Source organism: Drosophila takahashii, chromosome X (assembly GCF_030179915.1).
Source record: "Drosophila takahashii strain IR98-3 E-12201 chromosome X, DtakHiC1v2, whole genome shotgun sequence".
NCBI classification, from domain to species: Eukaryota; Metazoa; Arthropoda; class Insecta; order Diptera; family Drosophilidae; genus Drosophila; species Drosophila takahashii.
Window position 1 is genome coordinate 13389690 of NC_091683.1, and position 16984 is coordinate 13406673.

The following is a 16984-nucleotide window of genomic DNA, read 5'->3' on the forward strand; positions in this document are numbered from 1 at the left end:
GGGCAAGCAAAAAAATGGATTCCGTTGGTTTCGTTATAAAAACGTTCGATTAAATGCTAGCAAATTTTCTTCGGTTAAACGTTTTGCCTGTGGCACAATTTACTTAGTTTTTTATCCTTCGGTTATAACTGTTTCGGTAATTTTAGCTATTTTAGTCTACATTTCGCAGGGGAAACCCTCGGGTGATAACGTTAACTAGGCGTATATCCTATATAAGTACAGTTTATTCGTTTCTAGAAGGCATCTTATCAAAAGTCCCTAAGTCACAGACGACCCAATTCTATTCATGTGTGTATTTTAAAGATTCAACAATTTTTTCCGTTTATTTGCTTGCTTGTGGTCACAATAAATCATAATCGCATCATAATGGTGAAACAATCACATACACAATAAATTATAATAGCACAAGTGTGGTTTTTAGTTATACTTATCATATCTAGTTTAATAACAGCAGGCCACTTTTCGACATATGTGTGTTTTGGGTGTGTATTTGTGTAAATATATCTATTTAAAAAAAAAATAAACAACTTTCCATTGTACTTGCATTTATAAGAATAGGAATAATATAATAAATATATATGATGTAAACGAAAACAAACAGAAATACGCTCTTAACCTTGCCTCGCTTTGAACTATATGTATTCATATTTCTTTTTTGTAGGTCTTGTGGAACGGCACTTGGTTGAGATTAATGTTCTTGGCGTTGCTATATAGTAGATTTCGTAGTTCTCTCTCTTTAAGGATCCCGAAATTCCAGACGAGAACGTGGTGAAGCGGAGGATATCCTGGCTGGCAGGGGATGCCCGGAAACGTAGGGATCCCCATGTGCCCCATAACCATTCCTCATCAATCCATCTGTCTGCCTGCCTCTCGTTTCTCATTTCCAAAGGCCACGCACGGCCGCAAAACATTTGTCCACAATCTTGGATCTTGGTGCACGCTAATTGTTAATCCGTTTTGAAATTATGCTATAAAATGAATATTGATAAATGTTGCTCCATATATCCGTTCCGTTTCGTTTTGCCGTTGCCTCTGCCTTTTGCCCTCAACATTTATGCCGCACTACATCCAAACGGACCCACAAAACCCGAATCACATGCGCCGGCCACCTTTGGCCAGCTGCGTTGGACGCGTCCGCAGCGCGCTCCTCGATCATTTCTCCTCGCAGCAGCCGTTCTTGGCCAGCTGCTTCTGCAGCGCCGGCGGAATGAAGTCTTTCGTCTTCGTCTTGGAATGATAGCCCTGTCCGAGCAGCGCCGGCTCCACCTGCTTGCCCTCCTGGATGCCCTGGATGCGCTTCAGCAGATCGTAGTTGATGCGCTCGCTCACCACGGAATCTTGCCTGGTTAGCAAAAGATTTGGGATTAGTTTAAGATCAGAGAAATTTATAGAATATAACCCACTTGTAGTCCGGGTGGCTGAGCACCTGCTCGCGCATCCAGGTGGCCGTGGTGATCAGCTCGCCGGCGGCACGCTTCTCGATGAAGCGCAGATACTGCTCGATGGTGCAATGCGTGTCGGTGTCCACCTCCATGGACTGCAAGTAGCTGCGAATCAGGGGCACCAAACCGGGAAACACATTGGTCTGTAAAGAGAGTATTTAAAAGATAAGTATCTGCTTGGCTATTAAGGATAATAATCACTTACCTTGCCATTAAAGATCTCGTTGATGGTCAGCAGCTGGAACAGCTCGTTTTCCTCGTCATCGGTGTCGGTGTGATCGCTATCTGCGCCATTGCTAGAGCCATTTGAGGTTCCATTGGTGGTGCCGTTGGTGGTGCCATTGGTGTTGCCGTGGCCGTTCAGCTTGGCCGAGCCGTTGGTCAGAGGCTGCTGCTCCTGCTGCTCCCCATTCTCGCTGCCATTGCCATTAGCCAGCCCGTTGCCATTCAAGGTGGCCTTGCCATTGCTTTGGCCATTTGCTTTTGCTTGAGCTTGAGCCTGCGCCTTGGCCGCCCGCTGCTCGGTGGTCTTGGAGGATTTGCGGAACCAGAACTTCTCCTTGCGACAGGCATCCCGCTTCTGGGCCGTCTGCATGTTCTCGTCCACCTTGCTGATCGGCGTGAGGAAGTTCAGCTGGTAGGAGAGGATCACGCGGGTGAGCAGCACCACAAAGCAGACGATGGCCGCGTTCTCAAAGTCGCTGATCTGCGCCTCGCAGGGCCTAAACTCCACGCGCCATCCGATCGAGCTGTTCGGCGGCGGCGGCTTGAAGCGCATCGTCTGCCAGTTGGTCGACTGGATGTTCTCGAAATGATCCGTGTCCTCGTTGTCGTTCTGGTGCACTTTCTCGCTGAACAGCGAGACGGTGTCGCGGATGAACAGGTGGGCCACATGCTGGGCCAGCAGATGATCGATGCCGCCCTCGACCAAACGCTGATAGACCTTCTCGTCGTAGGTCAGCGGCACATCGTTGTACTTGGCTCCCTCGGGCGACAAATACGAGTCAATCGAATCGTATCGCGACTTGGCAATCCGGAACTTTTGCTTGTCCAGCGGCGCCAGTCCGCGCTCCTCCTCCGTGCGGCAATCCACCGACGAGCTGATCACATTCCAGCGGCAATCGGACTCCGTGAGGTAGCCCCTGTAAATGGGCGAGGCGGCCGTCAGGGCCAGCATAATGGGGCACAGGGGAGCCAGCTGGTCGTAGAGACGCCGCGCCTCCGTGATGTTGCAGGCCTGGAAGGTCAGCTGCAGGCAGCAGCAGCCCATGCCGAAGCCCATGGCGTCCAGGAGCACGACGTCGGGCTCACCAGGCGGAGCTCCCTCCACCGGCAGCTTGGTCTTCGTGTCCTTGAAAACTGCAAGGGGTAAAAAGGGAATGGGTTAACTAGTTTCTTTTTTGAGTTGGTTCTAAACGATGCAGCAGCAGCTGTTGCTTCATCGTTTACAGCAGCTTAAGCTTCATCGTTTACAGCAGCTTAAGATTCAACGTTTACAGCAGCTGCTGCTTTATCGTTTACAGCAGCTGTTGCTTCATCGTTTACAGCAGCTGAAGCTTCATCGTTTACAGCAGCTTAAGCTTCAACGTTTACAGCAGCTGATGCTTCATCGTTTACAGCAGCTTAAGATTCAACGTTTACAGCAGCTGATGCTTCATCGTTTACAGCATCTCATGCTTCATCGTTTACAGCAGCTGTTACTTCATCGTTTACAGCTGCTAATTCTTCATCGTTTACAGCAGCTTAAGCTTCATCGTTTACAGCTGCTAATGTTTCATCGTTTACAGCAGCTTATGCTGTTGCTTCATCGTTTACAGCATCACTACCTTCATCGTTTACAGCAGCTAATGCTTCATCATTTACAGCTGCTAATGCTTCATCGTTTACAGGCCTTAGCTTTACTTACCCTTCAGCTTGATGGACACCTTCTCGCCGCGTCGCTTGCGAATGTTACGGGTGAGGGTCTTGAAGCGCGGATGCCCCGGAAAGATGGCCTCGTCCGGGAAGTAGAGCGAGCGGGCCGAGCTGAGCGGATCCTCGGGACGCGGCTGGGCCAGCGGAAAGGTGAAGTTGGGGGCGCCGAGGCGCGGGAAATTCGTGATGGACATGACGCACTCGTCCTTGGCCAGCAGCTCGGTGACCTCCTCGCGACGATAGCGCATATTGGCCTCGACCAGATTGAAGTGGGCCATCAGGCCGCCGAAGGGCTTGCCGGGCGTGCCCTCGATCATGTAGGCACCGTATTCCGGACGCCACAGCGACTTGACGCCCTTCGGATCGGCCAGCTCCTTCTCGTTCAGCTCGGCGAGGAGGTCCTGGGCACGCAGGGCCACCCGGGCCACCTGCTGCTCATCGTCGAACTTGACTATGATGTACTCCACCTCGTCGCCCCACTTGAGGATGTCGCCCTGGCGATCCTTGAGTCTGTGGTACAGGTTGATGAACTGGTTGACGCCATGCTCGCGGACGTGATCCGCCAGTGCCTTGGTCTCCTCCCAGGAGAGTGGACTGCCCTCGCTCAGTAGACCCATTGCTGCAAGGATATTGGAAGAGGGGAATATATAAATTAGTTAATGGGAACTTCTTTCGCTGGGTCAGGACCTTTTAATTTAGCTGTGTGTTTACTATTTGTTTGTGTATTTGCCGCCCCTTTGCCGATCCAAACCGTTCCGGCGTGACGTCTGGGATAGACTACTACGACTACTGCGCCATTATCACCCGGAATTCCAGCCTTCCACCATTCTCTCCCCTCAGTTTTCATTCCCATTTCCATTCCAACTCGCATTGCACATTGTGCAATCGCATTCGAAACATAGAAAACTGCAATCGATGCAATTGCAATTTGTAATTTGCATTTTCAATGCAATTGCATAAACAATATGACTGGGCCACGCACGGCGAGAAAAACTTTAAGGAAGGAAGAAAGTCTCGATTGTTTTGATTCTCCTTATCGATTCGATTCAAAATCTAATCAATACTAAATAATAACATTGAAATACAGTCTTACTTTTAAAAAGCAAACCATTAAAGAAGCATGAGGAATTAAAAAAAATTATTATATTTATATCATATATTATTAAAGACACATTAAAAATTGTTGCTTGTAAACGATGCAGCGACCTTTGGCAATAACTGAATATATTCACCATTTATTAATCGAATTAATGTTCAAAGATGTTAGGCCTCTATTTGAATTATTTAATTGATATTAAAAATATTACAAAGAAGTATAGCCCATTAATACTTTTGTTAAATGTGAATTTTAAAAAAGAATTGCTTGTAAACGATGCAGCGGAATATATTCACTATTTATTTAATCGAATGACTGTTCAACATTGTTTAGCCTATATTTCACAAAGAAGTAAACCCCATTTAAACTTTTGTTTAATGTGAATTTTAAATAAGAATTGCTTGTAAACCAATGCAATATTCATTTAATCGAATACACAATAATCACTAAATATTTCTCTCTGTGCAAGCACGCTTAATACTTAATACCTCGTCTTCGCCGATCGAGGCGAATGCCCTCCGCTTGGCCCACCTCCGATTTCAGTTGAAATTTCAGTGCCCATTCCCCCGAAATCAATTAATTTATCTACCTACATATACGTAACGCCACAATATCTTTCGGCACAAGTGCATTCGTGTGCCGCACTGAGTGCATTATTTTGTTTGCTCCTTGCTCTTGACACTCGCACAATTTACAACATTTGACTCAATTAATTGATAAGCGGCGACGACCAAATATTAATCAAATAATTGATAAGGGGCTGCGGCTTTGGCAGCCTTTGGGTATAATTCCACAACCGTGTGCCGCGATCGGACGTATGTACATTGTACATGTGGAAAATATATAATATATGTATATTTAGACAGCCGACAAGTTGCCGTGCGCCACTCGAACTGATTGAATCATTCGGGGGAATCGGAAATTTCAGATCGCAGATTTACGACCGGCACCACAGCACTCAAAAAAAAAGCGACAAAAACACACAGTCCACTTCACTTGACTTCACTTCACTTCACCCCATCCGATGATATCCGATCCCCACCAGCTTCCCCCAAATCAAAGTCAGAATGACAGACCAACTAACGCCCAGTGGAGCGTATATACACTCTATAATGTCTATTGTAAAACCCGATCGTGGCCAAAAATCCATCTGAATTACAATGGAATTTGGAGCAACAGTTTCGAGTTCTTGACACGATTGTGCAATAGTTAAAATCTAACCCTATTATAATTGAACAAATCTCTGAGAGTCTGGAAACAAAACGAAGAAGTCGAATTGTTTCTTGTACTTACGGAAAAAGGCTTTGAAATAATTCATGGTTTTAATGAAATAAAAACCAGTCTATAATGATTCTATACAATTTATTTTAAATTTATTCCTATAAAATATCATTTTTAATCATTGTCTTTAAGATCTTTCTTTGGCTTGAAGTTTTATCCTGGTAAAGAAAATCTTTATAATGTAATGTACTGTATATTCTATTTATATCCCAATTTAACTTTAATAATTTCCCTATTAACTTCAAATTTTAAATAGTGTTTTATAGCTTTGGTTTAATCCTAATATCCTTTACTTATTTAAAAATCAAACATCTATTAGATATTGAAACTACTTTTATTACTAAACAAGAAATAAAAATGTATCTATACTAGCAATTCCCTACAGAAAACTAATATAATTTTTTAAGGATATAAAGAATACTTCACCTAAACTGTAATATAAATTCACTCAAAAAAAAAGATTTTCTATCACTAAAGTTCACTTTCGTTAAGGATACCTTTTTTATTTCCTTTATGTGGATCTCCCGTCGCTTAATTACACTTGCCACTTTCAATTGGAATTGGAATTGTCCAATATCCGTTTCTTGGTTGCAAAATGCCAGATACCAGAAGGTTTTGGTCGCTCCACGGCCAAACACCGACTAAATATATACGCGGCCAGACTCCAGCTTTTCACGGAGCGCTGCGCTGCCGATGTCGATCGGATCGGTTGACGACGAACCGAAGAATCCGAATTCCGACTGATAGCTTGCCTGGTTTACGGGGTTTACTGGGTTTACTGGGCCCGGTGGGAAGCCATCGACAGAGCGGAAGACCAAGGAATATGTGGAGCAGGGGCTGGAGTTCCTATCTGGACGATCGGCCATAAACGGACTCGAAAACCAACCTAAACGAACCAATCCATAAATGATCCATGGAGCACGGGACGCACTCGAAACGATCGAGTGCCATTATAATTATTTGAGCAGTTATTTATTATATTTAGAATTACTCGACAGGCGAATCTGGTAATCAGCGAGAAGGGTTTATTATATATATTAGTTATAGTACATATTTATAGATTTCGGGGGCTTTGTTGGCCTAGCTGATTTACCACCGCCGCCGCAATCTTTATTGGGAGGGGGATGGGGATGGGGGAAGGGGCCCACAAAATACTCCCGGCCGACATCGGAATTGTAAATAACTGCCAATCAAGTTTCGGCAACTTTATAATATTCAATGCGACGGAGAGGAAACGCATAGATTTCAATCAATTGCCCCCAGTATATCATATGATTCGACTTCGGTTCGCTACTAAATCCGTACATGATTCAATCTCAAAAGGCTCTGTGAAATCGGAGAACAGGTAGGTATTTTCAGGTAGTATCGTTGAAAACTCTGCTCCCGTCGCAGGTGGAATTCGGAGAACCCGAACCGCAAGTATATTTCGAACCAAATAAATTACAGGAACTTGAACCAGAAATATCTCTAAACTCGAATTAATTTGATATCCCAAATGGCACCAGTTTCACCCAGAATTTATCGTCATAACTTGTAGACTTTGTAGTAACTTGGGTAATACGATCCATCAGCCTATTTAGAAGATAATTTGATATCCGCATTCGGCCTTCAGAATTCAGGGACATTTATGTACATATTATATTTCGAATGGTTTATTTATATCGATTGCCTGATTCAAGACTTATCATCTTAACCCCTGCTCCTCTGGAATTTCCTATCTGGCCGCTTATCATTATTTTTTTTGATTCTATTATAACAGGCTAATTAATCTTTCCATCAATCGGCGGTATGCCCACCTCAGCCGACTGTGCTTTATTTATGAATTTGTACGATCCAAAACTAAATACTTATCGTCTTAATTCGTGCACTTTTGGAACGGAGTCTCCTATCACAGCTGGCAACCAATTGATTAGGAACTCGAAAACAAATCAACAAGATTTGAAACGAAGGAGTGCTCTCGAGTGGACACTTGTGCGGGTTTATCAATGGGTATCTTCCTTCTGGGTTCTGAGTTCTGGGTTCTTGATTCTTGATTCTTGGCCCGGAAAAGTTCGTAAAAGATAGGGTGGTTGGGTTGATTTAATGCCTGACTGACTTACTGCGACGATGCAAATGCGCTTAGATAAGTCTCAGTTGCACAAGCATGCTCAGCTCGTACATACTTGGATGTATAGGGTTATATAGGGTTAGATAAGGGGCCCCATACCCAAGTGCCCCTCATTTGGTAATTGCATTTCGCTGCGGGGTCCCAGGTCCCAGCTTTTATCTTTCACTTGGGATTAGGCAAATTACTGGAAGGTAAGTCACCGCCTTTATAACGAGTATGTAGTTATAATCGTTAGGAATTTTTCCATTTACAATGTACCGAGATTATTTTACTTTGTAGCTCTTTAATATATTGTTTATTCTTTTCTATTATTTTATATTTTTGTTTCTGCTACAATTAGCATTATAATTCTAAATTTAAAATGTTTTTTTTTTGTCGATTTTTGTTTGTTAGCTTTCGGGGCTGTTAATTAATGTGCAAATTGTGATTTTAGCACGTTCGCCTTAATTGCAACGTCACCGCCCTCATATATCTCTCGAATGTAAATGCCTAGACCCATAATTATTATATGTCCGCCGAGAATCTCTGGTGCCTGATTTCTGATTTCTGATCCTGACCAACGCAATCGAAATCGCCGAAGGGCAGAGCCACACAATGATTTTCAGTTTTAATTCTTATTTTTGTATTTCTTGCGATTTTCCTTTTCTGCCGTGTCATTTATGAAAACAGTAAGCGGAGCCGAAATGATACCATTTTGCGGGTGTGTTTGTTAGATTTTAAACTACGCAAAAATGGCCTAGAGAACTAGAACTAGAGGATGAGTGAGTCATTTTTCGATTTTGTGTGGCCTTTTTGTGCAGTACACATTACAAAAAACCATAAAAAGACAATTGGGAAGTCGCATAACTGACCGACCGGCTGACTGATAAGCCGAGTTCATAAGACGCGGCATATGGTCAACTGATTACAACTCTTTATCGATTGCTATCGAATTCGTGTGAAATTCCGCACGGCATTTCGGCTATTGAAGGTTTTCCCATTGCGCACTACACTGCGTATACGCAATGTGATTTTTTTTGTTTTGTTTTTGACACTTTCAAGGGTCTTCGAATGGCGTCGCCCAATCACCCAGTCAATCACCAGTCATAAAGCACATGAACATGATCCTCGAACGGAAACCAAGCGAATCGGAACATCCGCCTTTCATACACAGAACATAAAAACCTCCTAATTATAAAACTCTAAAACAAGTTGGGGGATCTATTTTAGATACTTCTTTTTAAGTAGTCAAATTATATTCAAGAAACAATACCAAAAGAAGCTAAATTAAATATAGAATTAATTTGTTAGCAATGTAATTACCATTATATTAAGTTAATAAAATTATCTAGTCTTGTAATTAATATTATAAAAATATTTTCAATTTTCTTTAGTAATAAATAATATTCATATAATTTAATACAAAGTACTACCCCATTATTATTATGTTTTCTGATATATAAATAGATTTTCCGCGTTAGTGTTTAACAAACATTGCCTTTTTCCGCCTGTACAGTCAGAATTTCGAATCGAATGCGGAAAGAAGCAATAGAAAATGCAAAACAAAACATACGATGCCTTTGCCATGTTTTTTCAGGGTCGCCAGACGGCAAGTGAAATAGAAAACAAACCCATTTCCCACTCGCTGAGAGCGGCCAGAATTCAGTGGAAGAGAACGCGATGTGCAGATTGCAGATACAACTGCAAGTTTAGGCGAAATCGAAGCCGAAACAAGTTGCAAAATCTCCGCAAACAACAATTTTTTAAGGGAATCGGAAGCTTTGCGAGATGAATTTAATGCTAAGCTAATGCAGCTCGCGTTATTTAAGACAAAAAATAGGAAAAGAGCAAAAGAAGTGCCTTCCAAAAGCAAAGTGCATAGGAAAAATAATAAGATAACGGACAGATTACGTATACGACTCATAAAACGGTCGTCGTCGCACTGAATTGCGACGTAATAAATTCTCTTTGGCCATGACAGTCGCGGCGGGGGGATTACGCGGGGGATTATGGGGATGATATGGGGGCATTACAAGGGGGCTCCGGAGGATACCGGGGAACTCTGGGGGGCCCGCCGGGCGACGTGGGCGTGTATTATGCATATGGGAACCAGGGCGAAGAATTCCGTCTGGCGAGGAATGTGAAAGACGAGAACCGTTCACGTCAGTGAAAATATTAATTTCTTAATTGATTGCCCGTCGATAGTCGATAGTTAGTGTACGGTGCGTGGAGGAGATATAAATAGGTTTTTAAATGTTGATTCATTTATAATTCAAAGCCTTAATAGCTAACTACTATTAAATGATTTTCTAACGGGCTCTTAACCGAAGGTTAAATAAAATAGAGCGATTTTATATCTAATTTTAAACCCATTTTGTTGTAAATATTCGTAAAATAAAGCACTTAAAGCAATGTAATTTTTTTAACTTTAACTTTAACTCAAGGTTAAGCTTCAGTTAAAGCCACTTTTGTTTTGATACCTTTCGCACGTATCCCTGGAATATGTACCTTTCTACGGACGTGAATGATGTTTATATTATACAAATTAGCAAACATTTAATGATGCCCCCCCCCCTCAGCCATCTTTCCCCCCTTCGGTCCACTTTTATCGCTTTAAATGGCAAGAGCACGTGTGTGTCGATGTCTTAATCATTTTCGGTGGTTTTTCGCTTTTCGTTCGTTGCTCGCTAATTGTTTTTGCTGCCAGTCGATGCACTTGTGCAAATGAATGCGTATCCATATATAACTATGAATTTGAATTCGCTGGCAGTTGTTGTTTAATTAGCAACAGTCGACCATCGTTCAATTGCGTAAAATAGAGTGCAAACAAATACGTAGAACAAGCGCAGGAGTGACGCACTCGATGGGGTGAAATGGTCGAAACAATAGAGAGATATTATGGAGATATTATGGGTGGGATCTAAGCCCGACAATCTGCTGCAGAATACAAGTACTCCAGCTTATGGAAGTAATGTGAATCATGTGACACTTTTGCGCAACCAGATGTTTTTCAGAATTTTTCAATTTGTTTTCGCCATATCGTATTCATTGCTCGCCAATGAAGATTGCTAATTGAAAAACAGTTGTTTGTTTGCCCGAAACCAAGTCGCATTTGTGGTAAATCAATATAGAAAACCCGCGCACCAGTTGCTCCATAAAATGTCAGCCTGCTCGACAGTTGGGATCCGATGATGGAAGGGTCTGAATGTCTATTCCCTGCGGCAAATGTCATTAGGATCCCAGTTAAATCCTTTAGTTTGTGTGTGCGAATCGTAAAAAAATCATAAAACAATTAACTTAATGCCAGTGCAAAGCCATAATAACAAATACAAAAAAAACCAAACAAAAAACAAAATTCCCGGCTAACAAACATGTGACTTATCGCATTTGGTTGCTAAAATTCATTTCCTGGCGACGACACTTAATTAACGAGGGGCACTGAAAGGGGTGCACTGCACTTGAGGGATGAGTAATAAAGTTTGAGTTAAGATCGTAATGTCTTCGGAACTTCGGAAGTCACTTAGTCACGAGATCCCGATGTGAATACTTAGAAAACGATAATATTCGAAGAAATTATGATCCAATGGAAACAAAAACCGACTTATAAACGGGACATCCCCTACTGAAAACTTTATTGCTTGTGGTTTTTACTAAGGTTAACACTTAAAATTATTCCATTTAAGGGCATTAAATTGATGTTTGTTTGAAATTTTTATAGCTACTAAAAAAGCCTAAAGTCATGAATTCTAATAGAAACTTCTTCTAGAAACCTTACAAATATTTAAAAATTATACTGCTTCAATACTTTGATTTACATAAACATTAATTAGGCAATTCTATGTGTTTCTCGAAGAAGTAATAAAAATAAGGTAAAGCAAGGACACAAGGGGCACTAAAAAACGATAGCAATCACAGGTAATAATAATAATACAGCTATAAAAGCGATTACTCAAACAAGTTGGCCGCTAATGCGCATCGGCAAATTGTCACCTGGTGGAAAGCGGGGCCTAAGGCTACACTGAAAAGAAAAGGGTCACACTTTTAAAGTTAATTATAGGCATTTTTCAAATATCATGCTGATATGGCATAGACAACAGTCTAAAACTGTTATATTAGTATTTTCCAAACATCATGGTGATATAGCCTAGATAAGAACCTCTACAAACTCCTCATATTGATGGGAAAAACATGATAAAAACATTTGTTTAATAGGAATATTTTAAATATCATGCTGATATAGCCTAGTTAAACAGCCCCTAATCGCAACATATTGATGGGAAAGTCGTAATAATTACCATGAATCATATCCATAACATATTATATCATATCATTTAATATCATATCACAATGGCTTGACATTTTTCGCTCTGTGTAGCAAATGCCTATGGCATTTCGAGTGGTTTTTCGGTGCGTGACAATGGATGGGATTAGGCCGCTCAATAAAGGCTAACTTAAGGCAAGGCCAAATGGCACTATCTCAACGGACGGACCCCGGTCGTATGCGTAATGTACTTATCTATCTGATATGTATGATATGTGCCTATGTGTATATCTATTACAGTTGGCTTTTGGGGCAAGTCATGGTGCGATAATAATTGCAAATGTCACAACAACTGGAAAAGGCATTGAAAAGCTTTGATTGCTTTTCGCACGCTCCTATCAAACAACAAACAGTCGTAATTGATCGTGAGATGCGTGCGAAAGAGAGGGGGAATACAGTGGGCACTCAATAAAATATAAAATTTTCCATAGGTCTGTAGAAAACCAGATTCGCATAAATATTTCTATATTCTAAGCTCTGAGTTAAAATATTATTCATTCTTATATTAAAAACAAAGTGACTAAGGTTGTTTTCTTTTGGTTTTTATACCCTTGTAGAGGGTATTATAATTTCAGTCAGATGTTTGCAACGCAGTGAAGGAGACGTTTCCGACCACATAAAGTATATATATTCTTGATCAGCACCAATAGCCGAGTCTATCTAGCCATGTCCGTCTGTCCGTCTGTCCGTTTCTATGCGAACTAGTCTCTCAGTTTTAAAGCTATCGCGATGAAACTTTTCCGAAGGTCTTCTTTCTATTGCAGGTAGTACATATGTCGGAGCCAGCCGGATCGGACCACTATATCTTAAGGCTCCCAATCAAATATAAGAAAATTCATCGTAACTTTGTAGGAAGTAGGCGTTTTGATTCTTGACTACTTAAAAACAAAATTGAAATAAATCGAAACGCTGAATCTGGAATCCCTGGAACTGCACCGAGTGAGTATTCTTTCTACAAGGGTATATAAGCTTCGGCTGGCCGAAGGTAGCTTCCTTTCTTGTTTTACAATATAGAATGACTATAGTCATAAAAATATTTTTCTACATTTTAGAAAATCGCCCTAAAAAATTGTTCGCCTTTGAACTGAGAAAAATTTTCTATTTTTACGACAAATTTGCCATAAATTTAAGGCAGGTGACCATAAAAAAATATTTTTAGGGTTAATTTTTCTATTTTTCTAATATTTAGGGCGATTTTTTTCGATTTGCTTCGTTTTGACCTTTTCTAAATCCAACGGCGAATTGCCCTAATTTTTTTTCTAAAATTTTTCTAAATACAAGGGCGATTTGCCTTAAAAATCACTCCAAAAGTGTGAAATTCGGTAGCCCAGCGGTCTAATGACTTGCGCTTTCAACTTTGCTATATGAGGACTAAGGTCGTGGGGTTGTGGGTTCGAACCCTGTGTGATTCAACTTGATTTTTATGTTTTTTTTTTTTTTGTAAACATTATAATACTGAGGACATTTTTTCGTCCGAATTTTAAATCTAATTAAAAACGTATGGGAGTTCTGAGTTAAAAGCATACTTTGTGTTTGCGGGCAAGAAAACGGGAACAGTCGTCAGGAAAAAAAATATACGGTTAAGTTGCCTTTAGTCATATTATAACGTAGACCTCAAGAAAATAAGATGTGTGCAGAGTTTGTTCGTCGTCTTGCGCGAGGGGTCTGTGGTGCAGCGGTAGGACGTTAGACTCTAAACCGAGAGGTCGTGGGTTCGATTCTCGCAATGACCAAAAAAAGTAAGTTGTTTTTTCTCCTCATATTTATTTCCCTAATTCATTTACAAACATGATTTTTCAGTTCTAACGGCTGTGCTGTATAGATCGGGCCCCCCTCTTAACGCGGCTCCCATATAAGCTACACACCAATACAATAATATGAAACGGTGTCCTCCGCCGGTGCTGTTTAATTAAAGCAGTCCCAGTTCCCAGAATATAGACGATTAAAAAAAAAACATGCTTCCCAAATTCAGTTAAGCATGCTCAAACACGATTTTTTTTAATTTGTCTAATTTTTTAGGGCATTCGCCTATAAAAACAGAAAATTCGCCCTTAATTTTAGAAAAATACACCTTAAAATTAGGGCAAATCACCCTAAAAACAGGAAAATATTTCTTATTTCAAGAAAAATCACCCTAAATTAAACCAAATTTCCATCGGGATTTTTTAGAAAATTTTTCTAAATACACGGGCGAATCGCCAGCGGATACGATTTATGGGCGATTTTCTAAATCCACGGGCGAAAAGTCAGTTTTTTAGGGCGATTTAGGGTAAAAATTTCTATGAGTGTAAGGTTGTATTCTCATAGCTATAGATTCACTGTATTCAAACTTCACTGTAGCGCTGTGAGTCACGGTTATAATTCGTGAGATATTTCTGCATATTCATGCTGATAGATCAGGAAAGCAAAATGATATGATGTTTTGTTTTGTTTCTACCACTTCCCTTTTATCCCCTCTATCCTGATATGACGTCAGCCGGAAGCTTTGCATATTATGGTGAAATTGCGGCAAACACTTCCATATCCCATCGTGTTTTTCCTCTTTCTGCGGGGGATCTTGATATGGGGGCGCAGCTGGAGAGGAATACCCCATAAACGCTCGGTCAAACGCGGCGTATGAGCAATCTGCTCGCGTGCTAGTGACGTCACTTTTGCCGGCAAACAGTGACTCGACAAAACCCGGAATAGCGGGGCCTAATATCGATGACTAGGAACCCATTGCAGCTCCACTCTCTTTTTTTCAATTTTTGATTGGTCACGCCAAATGGGAGAATACGAGAATGCCAGAAGTTTCCACCCAAGGTCGTTTTTTCCACCCAAAAATATAATGAAGAAAAAAAAAAACTGGACGAAGGGCCAGAAAAAATGGGTGTAAATCGCATGCCCATTAAAATGAACGAATGTCAAGGCTGCGACCACAACAACCACACACAAACACCATAAAATACACAGTATATACAACAAAGTCCGGTGGATACTTAAAATCGAATTGCCCGGTAATTACGGCAAACAACATAGAAAATCAATACAACAAAAAAATAGTTGGCCACCCTGGTAATTACGCATTTACAAAAAGTACCTATAGACACAATTATTTACACCGAGGGTCATGAAAATAGTAAGCAAAAAAAAATCATAATTATAGTATATTATTAAAAATAAATATAGAAGAAAATATGCTCACATTATCTAATTCTGGAAATTTATATATTTTCAAGGAACTAGTTCTTAGAACAAATACTTAAGTCAAAATTACAAGATTATAAATTCTTCTGGAAACTCCTAATTTCTTGACAATTGCTGTGGGCCGAGCGGAGCCCAAGGCCTTGCCACTTTGACCCCCTTCGAGCGAAATCATTAAAAAACCTGCCGCGTCACTAGTGTTAAATGAAATACCAGTAATAGCAACAAAAACCAAAAACTGGGGGAAAAACAAAAGCAACAACAATTTACCGGCAAAAAGGAAGGCGCAAACGCACACACGCGCAAACACACGCAAAAGCAAACAAACGCAAAAGCAACGGTACTCGAAACAACCTCTCAGCTGTTGCGTTTTCCAATCAGAAGAGGAGTACAGGGGCTTAAATAGTAATTTTAATAGAGCGAAACTAAAAAAACGTAAGAAAACCATATAAATAAGTGTAATCGAGATAGTGACCTATATGTACTATTTAAAAAGTATGCTACAAAAATTATCTTTTGGAAACCCCCCGAAAAGGAATCCTGGAGCCGCCACTGCAGCTACCTGAAAATGTGCCACAGGTCGCTCTTTTCCAATAAGATTACGAATTGTTTTGCGACTAACATTTCAAAAAATCAGAAAAATAATAAAATTGTTTCATTCTTTATTTCCTTAACCAAATACATGGTTAACTAGCGATTATTATTATATTATTAAAAATGTGCACTGACCTCCTTTTGCGCTCCCGCTCTCTTGCTCTTTCTACCGCTCTCTCGTGCTGCAGTTTTGGTACGTTGTGTAACGTTATTTGCCGAATTTACCGCTGTTTTTGCTCTCTCACGATTTCCTTTATTTTGTTGCTGACACCGTGTCGTGTGTGGGTGTGTGTGTGTGTGTGGTTGTTTCTATCGAAATCGAATTCACGATTAGTTTATTATTACAAGAACAAAAAAATAAAATAACAAGTGATTATCATTATATTAGCGGAGCAGGTCGCGTGTTTTCCTCACTTCACACCCTCCAAATCATTTACAGCTGCGGCGTCAGCTGCTCTCTTGAGATGTAAACAGATATTGCGGACAGGTTTTTCGAATATGCCGTTTTTTGTTTCAAATTCAGTTTTAATTATAGAAATGCGGCTGCCACCGGAATCGAGATCGAGAAATCTCTAAAATCACGGCCGAAATTCGGGCGAAACGTGCTCCCCCGCCCGGAAAGGTTCTTCCAATGTGCGGGTGTGAGTGTGTGTGCGACGGTGGTCGGTGCGATTGCGAGGGTGTGCGTGTGGGTATTTCACAACAATTCCACTCGATTTTACCGTGTTTACTTTATTTGCAGTTTGCTTCGAACGCGACTCAATTGCGTTTCCTTTTGCCGCCAAGTGTTCCGCCAACGTAAACAGCGTTATTAACACAAACGAATGCCGAAAACAATAAAACGCTCCTACTTTAAATACAAATTTTGAACGTGACTAGCTGCAAAATACCAAAAATTTGTCCGCAAAAGCTTCCGGCCAGGCGTTAGTGCCTTTTGCTACCCGATAACGATAGCCCGATAGGCCAGGCAGCACGTGTAGCTTAATTTAGTTATTTAATTAGTTTTTTAACTTTCTAAACTTGTTTCTTATATATTTAACTATTGTTTTTTCAACGTGCTACCTACA

The 16984-nt window shown here is 40.9% G+C and overlaps 1 protein-coding gene across 4 annotated transcripts; it reads right to left on the reverse strand.

Annotated features, from left to right (window-relative positions):
* Nucleotides 1-291: 291 nt before the first annotated feature.
* Nucleotides 292-16796, reverse strand: Gclc (glutamate--cysteine ligase). Of its 4 annotated transcripts, none has more exons than XM_017139221.3 (6): nt 16649-16796; nt 16053-16226; nt 3349-3975; nt 1648-2801; nt 1404-1585; nt 292-1342 (listed from the first exon to the last, which is right to left on the reverse strand). In XM_017139221.3, exons 3-6 carry the CDS (start codon nt 3971-3973, stop codon nt 1153-1155), a joined length of 2151 nt encoding a protein of 716 aa, XP_016994710.2. In that variant the 5' UTR covers nt 3974-3975; nt 16053-16226; nt 16649-16796; the 3' UTR covers nt 292-1152. The 4 variants fall into 4 exon arrangements, with proteins under 4 accessions (XP_016994710.2, XP_016994708.2, XP_070074786.1 ...); XM_017139219.3 differs by having other exon boundaries at nt 16640-16795; XM_070218685.1 differs by lacking the exons at nt 16053-16226; nt 16649-16796 and adding an exon at nt 6231-6381.
* Between the last annotated feature and the right edge of the window lie 188 nt (nt 16797-16984).

Bases quoted from the DNA above. Each gene is read 5' to 3' on its own strand.
- Gclc (XM_017139221.3), bottom strand. From the start codon at position 3,973: ATGGGTCTACTGAGCGAGGGCAGTCCACTCTCCTGGGAGGAGACCAAG. The intron at 1,586-1,647 runs GTAAGTGATTAT...CTCTCTTTACAG, and splicing joins ACGAGATCTTTAATGGCAAG to ACCAATGTGTTTCCCGGTTT. The intron at 1,343-1,403 runs GTGGGTTATATT...TTTGCTAACCAG, and splicing joins CTCAGCCACCCGGACTACAA to GCAAGATTCCGTGGTGAGCG.